The sequence below is a fragment of the Drosophila subobscura genome, chromosome O (genome assembly GCF_008121235.1).
Source record: "Drosophila subobscura isolate 14011-0131.10 chromosome O, UCBerk_Dsub_1.0, whole genome shotgun sequence".
In the NCBI taxonomy this organism is placed as follows: Eukaryota; Metazoa; Arthropoda; class Insecta; order Diptera; family Drosophilidae; genus Drosophila; species Drosophila subobscura.
Window position 1 is genome coordinate 8,548,655 of NC_048533.1, and position 18,845 is coordinate 8,567,499.

General features: G+C 45.2%; 2 protein-coding genes, 1 long non-coding RNA gene and 1 other non-coding gene across 4 annotated transcripts; 1 reads left to right on the forward strand and 3 right to left on the reverse strand.

Moving 5' to 3' along the window:
- Nucleotides 1-247: 247 nt before the first annotated feature.
- On the reverse strand, nt 248-319 carry Trnat-ugu. Its single transcript has one exon. It is a non-coding gene; the product is annotated as a tRNA-Thr (tRNA).
- Nucleotides 320-7,391: 7,072 nt separating this feature from the next.
- Nucleotides 7,392-8,785, reverse strand: LOC117898300 (adenosine kinase 2). The gene is made up of 3 exons (XM_034807570.1): nt 8,640-8,785; nt 8,185-8,591; nt 7,392-8,124 (listed from the first exon to the last, which is right to left on the reverse strand). Exons 1-3 carry the CDS (start codon nt 8,696-8,698, stop codon nt 7,439-7,441), a joined length of 1,152 nt encoding a protein of 383 aa, XP_034663461.1. The 5' UTR covers nt 8,699-8,785; the 3' UTR covers nt 7,392-7,438.
- Nucleotides 8,786-11,445: 2,660 nt separating this feature from the next.
- Nucleotides 11,446-13,649, forward strand: LOC117898170 (eukaryotic translation initiation factor 3 subunit D-2). Its single transcript, XM_034807379.1, has one exon. It carries the CDS (start codon nt 11,491-11,493, stop codon nt 13,129-13,131), a length of 1,641 nt encoding a protein of 546 aa, XP_034663270.1. The 5' UTR covers nt 11,446-11,490; the 3' UTR covers nt 13,132-13,649.
- A 4,094-nt stretch (nt 13,650-17,743) lies between these two features.
- LOC117896883 lies at nt 17,744-18,598 on the reverse strand. Its single transcript, XR_004649055.1, has 3 exons — nt 18,536-18,598; nt 18,466-18,474; nt 17,744-18,407 (listed from the first exon to the last, which is right to left on the reverse strand). It is a non-coding gene; the product is annotated as an uncharacterized LOC117896883 (long non-coding RNA).
- Between the last annotated feature and the right edge of the window lie 247 nt (nt 18,599-18,845).

Genomic DNA, 18,845 nt, shown 5'->3' on the forward strand with positions numbered 1-18,845 from the left:
AGCAAACTAGGAGGAGGAGGAGCAGGAGCAGACAAAATTGTTGCCGTCTGTCAATTGACTTGTCGTGTCAAGGAAGGGGAAAAGGGGTTTGGGGTGCGATCCCCCTGCAAAAGCCAAATATCGGAAATGTCATTGCCTGATTGAAGACCTAGAAAATCCCGGGCTGCAGCAGCTCAATCATGCCTGAAATTTGTGCAACACATCAAATTGCCAACGCAGAAATGCGGAGGTACAGCAAAAAAAAGTATGCCTCTTGTGAGAATTGAACTCACGGCCCCTGGTTTACAAGACCAGTGCTCTGCCACTGAGCTAAAGAGGCCCACATATCTCACCTGACCCAGTACGCAGCAAGAGCTATCTTTTGTGAGAGAGTTCAACCCATAGAAAGTATCTGATGAATGGCAATCATAAACAACTGTTCAAACAATTGTCAGAAGTTGTTCCCAAAGATACGACGTTGACGATACGATATCTTTGGGCAGTACTCGTACAATGAAAATGATTCGATTCATTTAAGCAATCACTCAATTGCGTTGGCTAATTAAAACTGTGGCCCCTTCCCCAATTAACAGTAGAAGCTGCCTGTGGTACAGTTTTCCATTTCACCAGATGCCTGGCTGTCTGTCTCTCTGCCAGACACTCCTGGTTCCAGGTTCCTTGTGTCGGTAATTGATGGACTGATTCACTGAGGCAAATATTCCTGCTCAACTCCGTCTCCCTGTATCTCTGTTTATTTGGCAAATTGGCAAATCAATTGCCTGAACTGAATAAGCTGCCACAGAGGCAGCAACAGCAACAGGAGCAACAGCAACAGCAGCTTCAACAGCTGTCTCTGATGATGGCGTCGCGTTCTCGCAGATCTCGAGTTGCCTCTGGATGATGGAAAGCTCTCACAGGGAAGGCACACACACACACACACACACACACACAAATTGACTTTGGGTGCACCGCAAAAGTAATTGCCGAAAATGAATGAAATTAATGAAACGCAATGAAATTTTGTGTGATCTGTGCCAACACATTTGTGGTGACAGATGCAGATGGAAATGAGATGCATTTTCATCTCACTTGAGTGAAATTTCTTTGGCCTGATGGTTCCGAAAATACTAACCAATTGTGGTTAGGCATTCGAAATGCCAACCTAAATTGGTTGGTTCTGAACGAGAGTTTGCTTGTATTTGCCCCAAATTGAATTTCAGCGCTTTAAGTCTGAATGCAAACACTTTCAGAACAACTATTTCCAAGGAAGTTGAAGCCAACTACATATATAACGCACCGCTGCACTCGGCTTGAATTGGGGCAGCCACACCTAACGATTCCATTTTCTTGGGAGATTATCCGCCTGGCAGCATCCAGAATACTTAACAAGTATTTATCGAGTTTTTCAATATTTTTTAATGTCACTTTAAATACTTGACGCGATTATTTTCCACTGATTTTGCTTTTGCATATAAACATACCCACATTTACTACATAGAGAGAGAAAGAGGGCGGGCGGGCCCGTTTTCGAGGCTATACTTTTTTGATCTCGCGAAAAGCAAAGTTTCAAGTGCCAAACACACGCAAACTTTTTGCTCTGTTGCAGTTGCAGTGGCATGCAAGTTTGCTGCCACCGAGAGACATGAAACTTTTATAGAAGTTATTAAAAGTGCGACGAAATGAAGGGGCAACGGCAACCCCTTGCTAAGAGGCAGAAAAGCCCCCTTTCCGTACCATCCCCATCGGTGGTACCGTACCAAGTTTCAACGCGAAAGAGTTGCTAGAGAGAGAGAAATGATTCATTTGGCGTTCAATAAATCTTTGCGTTGCTTTTTCCTCACCAAGGCAGATGGCGATGGCTGGCTACTAGGTTCTGCGAGGTTTACTCCGAGTTCTTCTGCACTTCTCAGCTCTCTCTGCGAAATTTTCTGCTTCTCACTTTTCGCGTTGCTGCATCGGACGGACGCCTTAAATAATGACCATCATGGGCTGGACGCCGACGGCGCCAGTTTGTACATTGTTATCTAAGGAATAAGGGGATTATATACGCAGTAGAGGCCGAACGGATCCAAGGTGCAAGCGGTACCCATACCGATACCCCCTGGCCCCTTCAACCATTCATTATTCAAACGCATTAACAGAAGTTGTCCGGCTATGGCAGGACAATTTTCGTGATATCCTTGACTTGGCATAACTTTGTCGAAAGTGGCCGAGGGACCAGCGGGCCGAGAGAGGGGTCCTGTAAAAAGTTTCCATGCTGCACTCGAACAATAACAGAGCCAAGTATTTAAATGCAAATTAGCCCCAAATGATGCAATCATAATGCAAGTGGCTCCAGGGCCAGAGGCAGCCAAAGGCAATGCCAGGGACATGAAAAGGGATGGGATGGTATGGGATGGGATGCGATGGGATGTGCTAGTGTATATGTATGACTGAAAGACTGTTTTCCGCACTCGGGTTCTTTTTTAATTTCCACTTGCCCGGGCTCATTTAGCACAATTTGGCAGCTTCTCATAATTTCCACTCCTTTTCTCTTGCTCAAATTAATTTCCACCTTTCGCTTTTCCCTCTTGCCCGCTTTCTTTTTGGCCGAGTATTTCTTTTCCTAGTTGTTAAGCTGAGTTTTGTTGGGGCCTCGTTATGAGAGCGGAAGATAAATGCATTTCAACACATGTTGTTGAAAGTTAATTTCCAAAAAACGTTGCTCATTTATTGTTAAATGTGCATTTAGTTTTCTTTTTAGTCTTCTCCTTCGCACTGTTCTCTCTGGTAATGCCTTTTTGATTTGGCCACTGGACTACAGCCTGATGCACTTTAAATGAGAGAAACGCCGGAGTTAGGCATCCGCCATTCTTTAAAATTTAAAGCGGCTCACTTGTGAAACAACTGCCAACTATTTCTGGCTGCTGCTGCTCCTGCTGCATTCGGGGCCAGAGCTCAGAGAGTACGAGTCTAAGCAGGGCCCACAAGTTGCAAATCGAATGGCCAACTCAGCCGCAAACACAATCAGCCAGCTCCCCAAATGAGCAACTTGAGAGTTCAGCTGGAGAACAAAGAAGCAAACACACACACAGACAGAGCAGAGACTCTGGTTCTGGGGAAGGAGCAACTTTCGGTGTTATAATCTGTATCAAATTTAAGTGCTCTTGATATTGCTAATTAACACGGAGACCCAGCCACACTCACACATGCCGAAAGTCGTTTGGTTGCTGGCTGTTGGCTGCTCCTTGCATGCCCACCAAATGAAAGCCATTTACAAAATTAGGAAAAAAGATTGGAATAAAGGTTCGTGTGGCATGCTGGGACTACAACATACCCGGTACTCTGATTTCTTAATACTTTTTGGGAAAAGATTTCCAGATTGAATCTGCTCCAGCTGTTACACACTTTACCATGAGTACAATATACCCTCTCCACAAAAAGTATCGGGTATAATAACGAGCCACCAAAGAGTTTTTTGGTTGGTCAGGGAGTCAGAGTCAGAGACGGCAAAGAGAGATTGTAATTGTGATTGGGTTTGCTGCTTGGTGTTGGTGTTGGTGTTGGGTCTGGCAGTATATTATTTTGCCAGCTGCTGGCGGATCACTTCTTGCGGATTCGGATTGCATTTGGATCTGTTCCAACGACTGCAAAGGGGCGTATGCGTGATATGTGCGACAAGAATGCAAGAATGCTGGAAGAGCACTTTCGGGGAAACTTTGCCGATATCCACTGTCTGATTTTGAGGCGGATTCTGCCAGTGAATGCTTGAGAACACACTTTAAAGTCCATTAGCGTTGAGTGGCCGCAAAAGAGGGAGCTGGAAGAACACTGACAAAGACTTGGATCCATATCAAACAAAGGAAAGTCGCATTGCATATTTATTTATACAGATGTACATATGTATTTAGCAGAATTTATTCAAGTGGACAGTTCCGTTGACAAATTTCCAGCCATTGACATTTGGCACAAAATATGTATGGCCAAACGAATGATTGAGATTTCTCTTCTCTGTTATTTGTGGTACTTTTGCGGTTGTCAAATAAAGAAAAAAGTGGGCAGAGTATGCAGAGTGGGTAAAGTCCTTCCCCCTTTTTTATTGCTGCTACTTTATTGAAGTTCTGCGGCAGCAGCAGCAGCACCACCACCATCAGCAGCACAGAGATATTCCATGAAATATTGTAACTGCTGCAAATTATCGTACTTCGTTGCTAACATAAAACTTTTGCCTCCCCCAGACACGAAACTCTATGCAAATGGCTCAGACATTTGCAATGGATGCTGCTCCTCCGTGGGGACTGCGATTGCAAGACTAGAAATGGAATTTTTAAGTCAAAGAATTTAAGGGATTCCTAGAGAATCCACAGCAATTAATGGTGCGTCCATGTGGCCATGGAAACGAAATGAAAATGCTTTCAGCTTAATTCAATTTATTCTGGCATGGCGAATCGAAGCCAATCGTGGCGACCAAACGAATATCAAATCTACACAAACATGTGTACATGGTAAATATACAGAGCAGTCGGAGAGAGAGGAACGAAGAACAATGGGTATAATGCCGGAAATCTTCGATAATTTCACATAATCCACAATCACGGACACATGAAAGGAGCAGGAAGCCCGAAGGGCGACATCAGCAGCCACAACAATGGCAAAAGGCAATCAGCACTTGAGACAAGACAGCGGAAGAAGACATTGCAAGTCTGCAGTAGTGTGGTTCCCCTACAATGATTCACTGGCTGACTGGCTACCCGTCTGAGAGTGGGTAAATGAGTGGGAAGTTGGATGAAAGTGCAGCAGAAAAGGGTTCGCGGCGAGACATTGGCATTGGCCAAGATTTTCCTGGTTACAAAGTACAAAATACAGCAAAAATAAAAGAAAACTTTAGCCATTTCTTGCACAAACAGAACGAGAGAACTTTGAACATTTACTCGTGCTGCTGTGCTTGGTGTTCGGTGTTCGGGACTGTTGTAACAAAGTTACAAGTAGCATTTGAAACTTGTCCACAGAGTGGGGATTGGATTGGGAGTTTCCTATTGCTACTGCTGCTACTGCTGATGCTGCTGATGCTGTTGTCCCCCATTGCGTATGAGGGAATTTTATGGACAAGTCCCCCTCAATGCGTGTATCTTTAATTCTCTCTGTTTCAGCGACTCATGTTCTATGTGCCCCAGGGCCAGACAAAATTACGAGCATGCGAGCCTGACAAGCACCAATTTTCCCCTCTCTTGGCCCATGATTTGGCTTCTAATTCCATGCTTTTTGGGCCTGGCTTTGTTCTTTTTCTGACGCTATGGTGCCTGTTGACCATTGGCTTTTCCTTTTGTTGGCATGAGCCTAATCAAATTAAATCACCTAATTGCATAAATTCGTCTTCAGGCTAAAGAGAAGACCAAAAAAATGTGTAGAGATGGATGAAAAGTTTTTACTCGGAAATTGCTCATTGATTGCAACGAAACTTGTTTAGCAAGTTTATGATTTAGCCAGAATAAAGTTTCGTTTCGTTGCTCACTCAACCTGAAATCAAAGTTCAGACCGAAAACTGCACAAGAATCCGATGCGAGCATATCTCACCAATAAATAAAGTTGATATTTCCCTCAAAACAATTTTAATATAATTTAAGGGCTTTTACCAGTTCGCAGTTAATTAAAAAGCCGCCTGAAGGAAGCTCTCGACTGCCATAATTAAGCTGTCAGCCCGGATGCCCTGTCTCTCCAAATCTCACCTAACTGGAGAGCCGTCATACGTCGCAAGTCATAACTCATGTGGCCCCCAGCTCGGGGGAATATTAGCTTGGAGATGTGCATATGACAAATCTGAAAAGTTTCTAGCCGGCACTTTGCCAGTGCACAGATTTCTTCTTGTCCTTTTCCGTTTTTACATGGAAAAGTTTCGAGAGACTTAAAGGAAGTTCAGAGTTAAAGATATTTGACTTTGGGTTTGCCTTTGGCTTTGGATTTGGCTGCTGCATATCCTTGCTGTTTGCTGCTCATTTTTCCCACAGCTAATTGTGCGGTGTCCCCAGTTCTATCCGGCTATCCGGCTATCCTGTCCAGTCCAGTGCTGCTCGTTCCAGAACTATGCATAAGAAATGCTGAGCCATTGAGCACACAAAGGAGTTGGTGGCATTGGAATTGGCGCAGGGAGGGATAATGTCATAAATCACCATGGATATATGCATAAATTATCGCTTGAGCTCTGAGAAAGACACACCATAGGGACTAGCAGAGGGACCCGATGGATGAATGGAAGTTTACAATGGCAGTGCTGGTGAAGTTAAAAAACAAAGCCAACGATAAACGAAGCGACATTTAAGGATTTAAGGAGAAAAAATCGCTGTCACGACAACGCATCGTTTTAATCAGTGGAAGACAGTCGTCGTCGTCTCCGTTGTCCTGCCTTATAGGGCAGCTCTCCTGGCACGTGCTCATGTCCAGTTGCCCCAGCTTCGGCTTTCAGGTCCTGTGTCGTCCAGCTCCCAGATTCTGCCACACTGTTGTCTACATCTTCAACGTTTCTGAAATGGTAGCAATATTTTGTCAGGCCAAAGTCAACAGCCGGAGGCAGCAGACGGCAGGCAGCAGACGGAGGGCAGGCAGGCAGGACCTGGAGACAAAGCCCCGGATGGCAAGGAGGAAATTTACATTGGCGCTGCAAAGTATGCAACGCATATTTTTACATCACTTCTGTTTGCCTTTCTCCCACAGCCATTGCCGTCGCCAAAGCCATCGGCAGAGAAAGAGAGAGTTTTATACATTTAAATGTATTTATTTTTCACCAGTAGCAGAGCTCTCGGCGTAATAGCCAGAACTCAGAGCCGCAGGCAGCCATATGCACACCCGACAAGGTGCTGGAGCAAAAGGATATATAAAAGACAGACAAGCAGTCTGGGGTCCCAGTGGCTGGTCCTGGGTCCTTAAATTATTATATTGATCGCCAATAGAGATGGAGCAAAAGTTAATCTGATAATAGAGTGGAGAATTTATTTGGTTTTCTGAATATTTTGTGTGCAAGATGAAAACTAAATACCATTTCTAGATATATTTATCAAAGGATTTATTTAGAGTCAGTTTTGAAGTGAGAATGGTTTGTAAATAATGATAGTCATTGCCTATGAACTAGAAGAGTCAACCTCCCATGTAGCTAATAATTTTTTGGGATTATTGAAATTTATTTTACACCAAAATAAAGGGAAGGGGGAGATTCTCTCTAAAGGTCTTTTGCTTAAAAATGCTTTAAAGGAATAGTATTAAAATTAATATTCCTGATATGAGAATAAAGGTTGGCCCTTAATTCAGTCTAAAGCTGGGTACTAATGGCGATTTCCCTAGAATATTGCTTGTGGAAAATACACCCAAGAAGCAGGCTTGAGAGTAATATGATTACCATTGAATTTGCTCGTTTGACTGGGTAATTTATTTCAATTCTAAACTAATATTTGGGGTAAAGGTGACACTCTGTGATACGCAAGGACCCATTCTATATGCATTTCTCGTTGAATTTAGGTAGCTTTTCGACTGTGACCCCAAGCACGCCGATTATCTGCCTGGAGGCGAAAATCCCTGTGCGGATGCAGTAGTCGAGGGGCATCTTCTGGACCAGCTGGGAGAGAAAGCCACCCACAAAGGCATCGCCGCAGCCATTGGTGTCCACGATCTTGTGTTTGTCCACCTTCGGCACGGGGTACTCCAGAATCTTGTCGTTCTCCTGGAAGCAAAGAACTGGACAGAAGGCATCCGTGATCATGACAATGCGTGGCCTGCCGTTCTCTTTGGGAAGGCTCTGCATTTGCTTCCCTATAGCGAAAATATCTTTGGTGTTCCAGAGGTGAGTGTCCGAAAAGGCTAGGACCTCCTCCTTGTTGCTAATGATGATGTCCACGTAGGGCATTATGCCATCCAGCTGCTCCTTCTGCATCTGCAGCACAAACACGGCGCTCAGGTTGAGGATTAGGGTGCGACTCGTCTCGCTGCACAGCTTGGCCATACGGAACACAGTATCCGGGCTGACGGCCAGAAAGAAGCCGGTAATGTAGAAGTAAGAGGCGCGGTCCACCACACAGCAGTTCTCCTCCTCGTCCATCCAGTCCTCGGTGAAGAGAGCCGCCGCACCCAGATTGGCCACCAGCGAACGGTTCTGACCACTGACGATCACCGCACATGTGCCTAGAAGGAACAGCCTCGTAAGAGATCAGAGGAAGAGGTTATCTTCTGGGCAAACCATACCTGTTGGCATCTCCTCCTTCACTTGGTAGTGGGTCTCTACGCCATCCGCTTTCGCTCTCTTCGCTATTCGTTCGGCAAACTTATCTTTGCCTACTGCCCCAAAAAAGGCGCATCTATAGGGAGTCTGTACGATCCACTGGAAGACACGCATAGAGTTCTGACAGGCTCCTCCGGCCGAGTACTGTGCATTATCCATGTTGTCCAGCTCCTCGAACAGACTCTCATGCTTCTCCTCGGCAATAATGGCCGCATTCTCCTCCAGTCCGTAATTCTCCAGGAGCATGTTGTCCTCTATTACGGTGGTGATGTCCAGCAATGGATTGCCGAATCCAATCAGAATGCCCTCGGGCAGCTCCATCTTTTTGGAGTTCTCTGAAGATAAAGTTCTCTTACCAAAGGCAGATCTAAAGAACAAATTGGTCTGATATCCTTTGATGCTGATATATGTAGCGCTCCTCCACAGTGGAACAGATTTTTGGGTCAGCGGTAGAAGTTGTCTGGATCGGTTCAGCATATCCCAGTTTACGCAGATTGGTGTTCCCAAACTTGTGTGATTTTCATATTGAAAAATGTAAAAATTTTGATGAATTCTTAAAATGTGTTGAGTGGAAACGAAAGGGAATCGGGGATCGTCCCCCCTGTCATCCTGGTGAGCGGAGCTACTGCGAGTATTCGTAAATTATATTCCCCACTTGCTTCAAATGTTAATTACCTGCGTAAATCAATCACGACAATTAATATTGTTGTGGCCCAATTTAATGTGCCATTAATTACGTATCCATCTTGTCCGGGGAAGAATGTATAATTGCTCTGCAATTACGAGTGGGGAGTGGCGCCTGCTGCAGCGGCTCTAGGCCAGGGGGCCAAGAGGCTGAGAGGGGCTTTTATTTTCATTTTCCAGCTGGAGATGAATGAATTGAATGTAAGTGGGCTTGACAAGGCAGCAGCAGTAGCATCAAAGTGAGAAGTGGGGGAAAAAGTTGGGATATTCAGCCACCCAGAACGTGAATGTCCTTCCGCCGCCAAAAAACATCATCAGGATGGGGGAGGGCTGGCTGGTTGGTGGGGGAATGCAAAAAACAATGGCATTTGCAGTGCTTTGCACAAGTTGCCTGGCATAAATTTTAATTTTTATGCAACACAAAAGCTGCAGCAGAAGCCGATGCAGCAGCAGCAGCAGAAGCTGCCGCCTAGCGTTTATGCCGTACAGAAATAAAAAGGAATATAGTAAAATTATATTAATGCGACTGTAAGATACTCTATTTGAAGAATAACCGACACCTTTGTAACTATTTTTCAATGCATTTTGTTTCTAAATGTTGCTGTGGAGTAGTACGGCATTCGAAAAGATTCCTGTGAAGGGTACCATGCTGTGAGGGTATCATATAGAGCGTGTATTTCCCCTGCTGGTTGTGTTTAAGGGGTGTGGTGAGTTAGCATCGTTTATTGCTCGCGAGCGCCGCAAAGTATGCAAGCGGTTTTTCACTTTGCTGCTGCTGCTGTTATTCCTGTTGTTGTTGTTGGCATTGTGATTGTGCTCACTGTTGTTGTTGTTGCTGCTGCTGTACTCTTGGTAAGTACTTACTTATGTGCCAGGGCATTATTCTTGGCTATATTCCTTTACGAAACCGCTGCTGCTGCCGTTTCTGCTGCTGCTTTTGGCCGACACCATCAGAAGGAGGCGCCGGGGCCCCATCCCCATCCTCGGCTTCAGTTTCAGTTGCAGGCGGATGAGTGGTGAGGGGATGTAGGGCGCTGAGGCAACCACAGCGGTGACGTGGCAATGCAGCTGCATAATGTGGCATGCGGTTTGCATTAAAAATGATATTGCAACACGAGCCGCACATCTGCAGCTGTGTGCAGTTAGGTGCAGTGGCAACCAGCAGTGGCAGCCAGTCACTGACAGCCGCATGGCAATTATAATCCACACAACCACACACGCACACGCACAGGCACACACTCTGTCTCTCTTACACACCCCATCGGCTTAAGTCTGTTAACAGGATGAGTAGGAGGATAGAGGGCAAATCTGTTGCTGGAGGAGCGGCAGCAGCAGCAGCAGCTGCCAGTGACACACACATCACACATGACACCCTGTCGCCCTGACAAAGCTTAGCCGCCTGCTCCTCTGAAAGATGCCACCGCAAGTTCTGCCCAGCCACCCAACCCCCCTCAGTCAGTACGCATTTACCACCCTGTACATCATTTTCCACACACCCAAACACATTTACACGCTCCATGTAGTTCTTTTCGGGTACAGAATGGCAGAAAGGTGGAGGAGGATGTCCGCTTCCTTTTTCGCCGGGGACTCACGTTGTTATCTAACAAGCTTTTTATGTGATTACCTTTTGCCTTCTGTTAGTTTTACTATAATTTGGCCTTTACTCTTAACGAGATTGTTGTAAGAATATCACAGCCAGCTAGAGAGACAGGGCGTCAGGGAGTCGGGGGGGCAGGAAGAGCGGCAGCTTGAGTTAACAAGAATAAGGAAACCGAGACGTGCTTTAGAATGGGATATCCTGGCAGTTGACCGGGCAATGCATACTACATATGTACATGCCTGTCACGAGGCAGTGCATTGTTCGGCTGTGCCTTTCCTGGTACTTAGCTCTGGACAATGGCACAAAAGTTGGAATAATAATCGTACTCGTATGAATGGGGGCTCCATGTCGATGTTAGCTTAGGTGGTTGTCAAGCGGTAATCCCCTCCCAAAGCTGCCCCACAGCTCAACAAAGAGTCAGTCGTGCGTTTTGTGAGCTATATTTGATGTAGAAGAGGTAAATTAACTCGAGCGTAAAGAGATCCATGCCCATCCAGACGATCCTCAGTCAAGATAGTATCCGCAGTAGCAGGAAAACCGTGGCCAAGGTGAGCAGAATAATGTTAATGGAATAGCGATAGACGATCAGGCAATTACACATCGCTTCATGGCTACTGGCTGCCAATGGACGTTATCTGCAGAGCCACAGAGAAGCGGTATAAGCGATCCAGGGTATGTCTCCTTGCCTTTAACATTTTGTAAATCTTGTATGACTTTCATTCCACAGCCTCTATGTTTTTAAATTTGTATCTACTACTTTAAAGGAAAGACTTTAGTATTGCTTATCTCCAAAGTATTTTGTCCTCTGAGAACTTATATAAACGAAAGTTCTTCTAGACATCTACAAGCGAGTATCTAGTGGGCCTTGACGGACCTTTTCATTTTCTGTTCATTTGTGATTTCGTAGGCAAACCTCCAAAAATCTGTAGAGCATAACTTAAAGAAAATATATAATTTGGAATACTGTAAAATTCTTGATTTAATTATGTCGGAGTACGCGCCATTTATCAAGCCCATTCTGGAGTACAACGAGCACGGCTGGGGTCCGTGCGAAGAGCTCATTGTGGATGTGCCCTACCAGCCCTTCTGCAAGAGCGATCGCGTGGGCAAGATTTGCGACTGGACAGCGACGCCGATGGAGCGGAAGTTTGGCAACAAGTATGCCTCGTCATTCGGCAATAGCAATCAGTATGCCTACTTCCACGATGATGATGAGACCACGTTCCATTTGGTGGACAGCTCGGGCTTCAAGGGCTACAGGTCGGCCCAACGGGGTCGCTTCCGTGCCAATACGCGCAACAATCCCCGGACGCGTGGACGCACAGGGCGTGGCAGTGTCGTGACTGGAGGAACGGCAGGAAATCCGCCCGTGGTTGCAGGTAATGAGCGCACCAAGTACGGAAAAGGACGCGAAAATCGGCGTCAAATGGGTCGTCGGTTCGGCCGGAATGCTCCAACTCGCATGCGGGAGAGCTCCGTGGTGGTCCGCTCCGATTGGGTGTCCATTGAGGAGATCGACTTTCCTCGACTCTTGAAGCTATCGCTGCCGAATGTGAAGGAGGGCCAGGACGTGGTTACCTGCGGATCGCTGGAGTTCTACGACAAGACTTACGATCGAATTAATCTGAAGAACGAGCGGCCTCTGCTCAAGACGCATCGTATAATCCACACGCTGAGCACCACGGATGATCCCGTGATCCGTCGCCTGTCCAAGTCCATTGGCAACATCTATGCCACTGACGAGATACTGGCCACCATCATGTGCAGCACTCGCTCCAACTACTCCTGGGACGTGGTCTTCGACAAGGTGGGCAACAAGATCTTCCTGGACAAGCGGGAAAACGCGCAGTTCGATTTGCTGACGGTGAACGAGACGGCACTCGAGCCTCCATTGGAGGAGGAGGGCTCCATCAATTCACCGCACAGCCTGGCCATGGAGGCCACCCTCATCAACCACAACTTCTGCCAGCAAGTGCTCCTCGGGGGAGATCAGAAGAAGTACCAGTTCGAGGAGCCTTATCCCTTCGAGGAGTCCGTAGTGGATCTGGTCTCGATCGGCTATCGGTACAAGCAGTGGGATCTGGGCAATAACATTATACTGATTGCCCGCTGCAAGCACAACGGAGTTCTTCAGGGTCCCAATGGAGAGCTGCAGTTCCTCTCTATTCGCGCCCTAAATGAATGGGACTCCAAGGCCTCCAACAGCGTGGAGTGGCGCCAGAAGTTGGACAACCAGCACGGAGCTGTCTTGGCCTCCGAGCTGCGGAACAACGCCTGCAAGCTGGCCCGCTGGACCGTGGAGTCTGTGCTCTCCGGCTCGGATCAGCTGAAACTTGGCTACGTGTCCCGCGTGAGCACACGCGATCATCTGCGCCATGTCATTCTGCGCACACAGCAGTTCAAGCCCCAGGAGTTCTCCACTCAAATCAACCTGAACATGGACAATGGCTGGGGCATCTTGCGCTGCCTCATTGACATTGTGATGAAGCAGCCCGACGGCAAGTACCTGCTGATGAAGGATCCCAACAAGCCCATGGTGCGGTTGTACGATGTCCCGGAGAATGCATTCGACTCGAGTGATGAGGATGAGTTCAGTGACGACAAGCTTTTCCCACTGTCCAATTGATAACTAATCGCTTACACATATTCATTTGCTTTCGAAGAGATATTGAACACGATCCGATGACACTCGACACATGCTGCATGCCACACTGACATCTTGCCGATATCCCGAGCATCAATATCTATCTATCTACCATTTAAATTGAGTTTTTGACCAGACGCACATATGTACACATGAGAGAGAGAGTGAGAGCTGGAAGAGGCATCACACATGTGACAGAATGTCCCCCGACTCACAATCGGAGTTATTTGATGATAACATGGCCACATCAATCACTGCGGTTCTGCTCTCTCCTCTAGTGGAAATACAAAATGAAACCCGAGCTAAATAAATATGCATTGTGTGTGTTGCTGGACCCCCACACCCCCACCATCACTGACTGACAATCACAATAATTGAAGGGGAGAGGAGACAAACCTCAGGTTCAATAAATCACCAAAAACAGCATCAATCAATGCAAATGCCGCGTGCGGCAATTGAAGCAAAAATATTTCCATGTTCAACAGAATTTAATTAAATATATAGATTTACATTTTACACTTCCTTATTGTATTTCGGTTTTTTTCCCCAGGCTCAGTTTTGGGCAATTCAATTTTGGTTCATTCAGTGAGAACAAAAGTGGAAAAATTAATCCCCAGCGGAAATGCAAATCGCTCAACTAAATTACCAAAAATGAACTGTTTTTGTTTCATTTTGGCCCTATTCCATAGACAGTCCGGTTTTTTTACTTTGTCCAGATTGTGTTGTGTACTTTGTGGCATGGCAAATTGAATTTAGACCTATTCAATTTGCATGGTTGGACTCACACGAGGCGAGGCGAAAGTGAGAATATTTAGCACATTTTCCGCAAATGAAATTGTGTTGCAGATTGTTCCGGTGGCTCGAATTGGTTGATGAACTCGTATCAATAAATTACTAATTTATATTTTATAAGCCTTCACGCCATGTAGCGGCGCACAGGAAACTTTCTGCCACATCGAGCATACATAAATATAAGTAGAAAAGGGGGAGTGGGGCACAAGTGCAACTTTTGCAGCATGCTGCAATGAAACACCAAAGTGTTATTCAATTAAAACATTTTGTTTGCTAAATCAACATAAATGAGTCAGTGAGTGAGTGTGGGATATGGATGTGTGCATGTGTATGCAGTAAGGATGCAGGACCAACTTACAGAATGACTTTTGCGGAATGGTTTTTTAAAGCGTTTTGCCGCAGAAAAGTTTGCTTTGGCTGGTTAGCTGCTCGAGTGGCTTCGGCTTCTGCTTCGACTTCTGGCCAGGACTGGCAGGGCAGGGTGAGTACGATATGTACGTACGTACGGGGGACTTGGCATTTCAAGGTCTGCGCTTGGCTAACCACGCCGTTGAAAGGCGTTTAACAAACTGCCAGAGAAGGCCAGCACAACACAGAACAGAACAGAACAGAGCAGGGCAGAACGGGGCAGGGCACTTGCCAGCGGCAACAACTCCAATGCTCTGCTCAAGTGGTGGGGCCTTAACGCAAAACTTTGTACATTTTATCGCATATGCAGGGCTGCGGGCCAGTGCTAGTGCCAGTGCCAGGGGCTACAGAGGATACAGAGAACTCTAGTGTAAAAGTCTACTGTGGAGAGGTAGGGTAGAAGGGTAATACAGTAGTGGGGGAGCCGTTGAGCCGACCAAGGCATTTGCATATGCAACCGCAAACACCGCCCGAGTGAAAAGTTAAGCGTTGAATGAGGGCGACAAATTGCAAATTAAACTCTTTTCCACACACATGAGAAATAGTTGTAAATAAAACTGCCACACCCACATCAACTTTCTGCGAACAACCTCTAACTAAAATTCAATTTCATTTCAATTTGCCAAACGCTAAAGAGGATGGGAATGTCGATAGGCATGGATGAGGGGTTGGGGATGAGGATGAGGATGATGAGGACTGCTATGGGGAGCCGTCTGAGCCGCATTAGGAAACCAAATCCGACTTAAAGTTGCCTTTTGGGCCCGGGGGCTCTTGAGTCGTTTAAGCAACGCAACAAAATTGCCTTCTCTGGACATTAGTTCAGCGCCGAAGCGACGAAGAATGTTTGCTGGCGAAAAGTTTTCTGTTTCTGGCTCCGATTTCAGATTTTGCCCTGCCTTTTGGCATATTTAATTTGGCGACTTGTGTCAGTTTTTCTTTCTTTTTCCCCGAAAAGGATTTTTCTGTCAATTCTGTGACATTTGCTTCGGGCCCCGTTTACGTTTCCCGACAACTTTTCAAATGCAGCTCATTTAAATATCATTTGTCAGGGAAAAGTTTTGCCACGAGTCGGTTAATCGAGGGACCTGCAACTGGCAGGAGGGTTAAGGGAATACATTTGAGGTATGTATAATAAAAGATAACCCTTAAAGAGGAACGAAAGTAAGAGGCAACAGAGACAGAAAGTATTTGTGACTCTTCACCAATCAACTGAATTCTTTCCTTACTTAGAAAATATTACCTAGAATATTTTCATCTCAAAGATTCAACTCTTGACTGTGTTCAACCTTGCTTTTTTTCCCCTAACGCAAATTTGTCAAAATTTGTTCGCTAATTTTATACCATTTAATATATTCAAATTAGAGTTTTCCCATTTCATTCATACTCGGCTAGACGAGAACAGAGAGCGGGCCAGAAGTGGCAAGGAGTGGTGGGTGCCACTGAAATGGGACTTGTTATCAAAGCCGCCACCGACTGGAACAACGGCAACAAATTCCGTCACCGTCACCGTCACCTAACAAATCTGCAACAATAGTGATAATTTTTTCAACTTCTTCAGCTCGTCCTCTGTCAGGTTTTCGGTTTCCGGCAGAAGTTTTTGCAAACATTTTGACAAAGTTCTCTTATTTTTTTTTTTTGCGGTATTTGAGCTGAAACTTTTTTCTGGTGGCATGAAACGAGAATAATGTTGGAAATTATGCAGATGCAATGAGGGAGAACATGAAACCAGGCAATATGGAACAGGAACCAGGGAACAGGGACCAGGGACCAGGCACCAGGCACCAGGACTGTGCATATAATTCGATGAAATGAATTGGTTGCAGCTGCCGCCGTGCACGATGAGGCACAGAGTTAACTCACAATCCCGCACAATGATTGCATAAAAAAGTTCTCAGCTTTCGGCTGAGAGATCCCGCAGAATTATCGCCCAGTCGGGTGCCAGAGCGGAAATCATTTTTCCCCTTCCTGTGTGGCATAGGGAGCCTCAATGCCTCAATGCAGTTCTCAGTTCTCAGCACTCAGTTTTCTCCTCTTCCTGTTCAGCCAAAAAAAGTGAATATTTTCATGGCTCCAGCTCCTGCTCCTGCTCCATCCCCTGACCAACTGCGGCCATGGAGCAACTTCTGTTTTACACATTTCTAATTCGTTTCCTGCCGCCGAATGCCTGTCTGGGGCCGTGTCTGGCTTCTGGCCCTGGTCCTCGTTCAGAGTAACAAATCTCGAATGAAATTCATTGAATACTTGTCAAAAATTTTCCAATAGCCCACGTAATTGGATTCTTTCCTATCGCCTATCACCCACTCCATCCCAAGCGTTGTCATTCCTGTTCCAGGGCACATGTGCACTTTTGCACTTTTGAATAATTCTGCGTGGATTTGGTTTTATCCTGCGATGGGGGCTCTAGTGCACTAGCCTTCAGGGAATACTTGAGTTATGTTGGAATATGTTGAAATTTAAGTTTTAACCACGAAAGATGTGTTCAATGAAGCCTTGATTTGGTGTGGGTTTTTGTTATGCAAATAACTTTGAAGATCAAAGGCAAAACACTACAGAAGACAGGGATTATTCCAAACAGGTTTCACTTTAAATAGAAATACAAAAAAACACATTACAGTGGAGGCTGAAAGACAGGCACAGGTACAAATACAGGTTCAGGGACAGGGACCCAGATGTGGTTAAACTTTTGTGGAGGAAAATGGTTGGGGAAACAAAGTAAATCAACAAGTTGGATCAACTTCTCTGTCGAGGCAGACACCGATGGAATATTTTAAGCTCGACGAGCTCTCAACTGCTTTAAGTTTTCAACATAAATATCAAGTATACGCAACGGATGCCACCACCACATAAGAATAAGGTTCTGCAGAAACCCAAATCCAGAAAAAATAAAAAATGAAAACGAAAAAAGAAAGAAATGAAAACACACAACAAAGTTGGTTTACTTTTTGTTCGTTTCAGTTCTTTTGTACATTTCGCCACAAGCATGGAAATCGATTACCTGTACGAAATGGAAAATATTCTTATATATGTATGTATGTGTACACATATGTATGTATGTATGTACATGTATATTTACATACATACATATATCTCAGTGTGGGATGATTGTCTTTTTGCCCCTCGGAAAAGAGCGGAGGAGCAGACTTTGCATAAACGAATTGTAAATACAGCAAAGGGAAAACATTGAAATTATGCCAAATGCGTTTTCCAGTTTCTAATTTCGACATCGATTCTCGATTTCTCTGTGAAGTGCTGCCCTGTGGAGATGTCGTCGATTCCTATTTCGAGTGGCAATTTGCAAGGAATTTGTTCGATTGCAACTCCTTCTGGAGTTCCCCCCGCTGCTGATGCTGGCGATGATGCTGCAAGTAAAGTCCAAGTCTGGACTGTCTGTCCATTTGCTCGTCTGCATTGTTTTTTATTTTATTTGCAACAAATTGGGTTTTATCTATCCAATGTTAGATGGATAAGGAAGGCATGAGAGTCAGGAGCAGTAGCTTGAGGGACAGCTGATGCTTCACTGACGACAACGATGTCCTGGTTCGCTCCTAGGAAAAGTTTCGCACAAAATTAAATTCCTTTTGCGACTCCTCAATAAACTGGCATTGTTGAATGGACATCATCGAAATTTTCATCACTCACACTCCCCCGAAAATGGCCAAACAAAAGGCAGCCGGACGTTGGTCAGCATGTGCGATGAGTTCTCTGGGGGTCTCGGACTCCGGGCTGCTGCCTTCGGGCTCCGGGCTCTGTTGCACACACTCAATCACAATCCGAGTGTCCTGGCAAGTGGCAAGAAAAAGATCAAGTGCCACACTTGTTGGCGTCACAAAAAAAGAGGCGAAGGAGAATGAAGGCGAAGCGAACTATTATTTTGATGAGGTTAGCAAGTGGTAGAGGTCCCGGAAGATGGGTAAAATAATCGTTATGGTAGGAAACAGTATATGTTGGATTCTGTCGATTTCATAGGATCGTCTATGCTCTCATTGGTACTGTAACTTTGTAAGCCCCAGGTATATAAGTCCTATACAGTCGACCTTTCGAATCACTTAATAAATGAGCTTAAACCGAGAAAACCAAAATCATTAGGAGGCTTAATAAACGTTATAATTCGCTTACCAAAACGATCTGAAATTAAAGAGACTTAAATCATGACTTTGTCAACAGAAACAAAACAGAACAAACTCACTCTGTCTCTTGGCAAGTCCCAAGGAAAAAACCAGAAATACAACAAAAAATCTAACAATTTTCATCTTCTTTAAAGTGGAAACAAATGAATAAAATAACCTTATATATAGCGTAGAGTGAGAGCTAAACAAAATACAAATTAGTCATGGAAAATTAGCAATTTTATGGCATGAGTAATATCTTTTCCACCTACTCGAACGAATTACTGTCCTTCAGTCAGACGCCACATAAATCTTTGAAAATTACTTAAGATAAAAACCAACAAACAGAAACATTAGGATTACGATCTTTTGAAATAAAACAAAATTGCT

Coding starts and splice junctions, on each gene's coding strand:
- LOC117898170 (XM_034807379.1), top strand. CDS start 11,491: ATGTCGGAGTACGCGCCATTTATCAAGCCCATTCTGGAGTACAACGAG.
- LOC117898300 (XM_034807570.1), bottom strand. CDS start 8,698: ATGCTGAACCGATCCAGACAACTTCTACCGCTGACCCAAAAATCTGTT. Junction 8,592..8,639: donor AAATCTGTTCCACTGTGGAG/GAGCGCTACATA, acceptor CAATTTGTTCTT/TAGATCTGCCTTTGGTAAGA. Junction 8,125..8,184: donor GAAGGAGGAGATGCCAACAG/GTATGGTTTGCC, acceptor TGTTCCTTCTAG/GCACATGTGCGGTGATCGTC.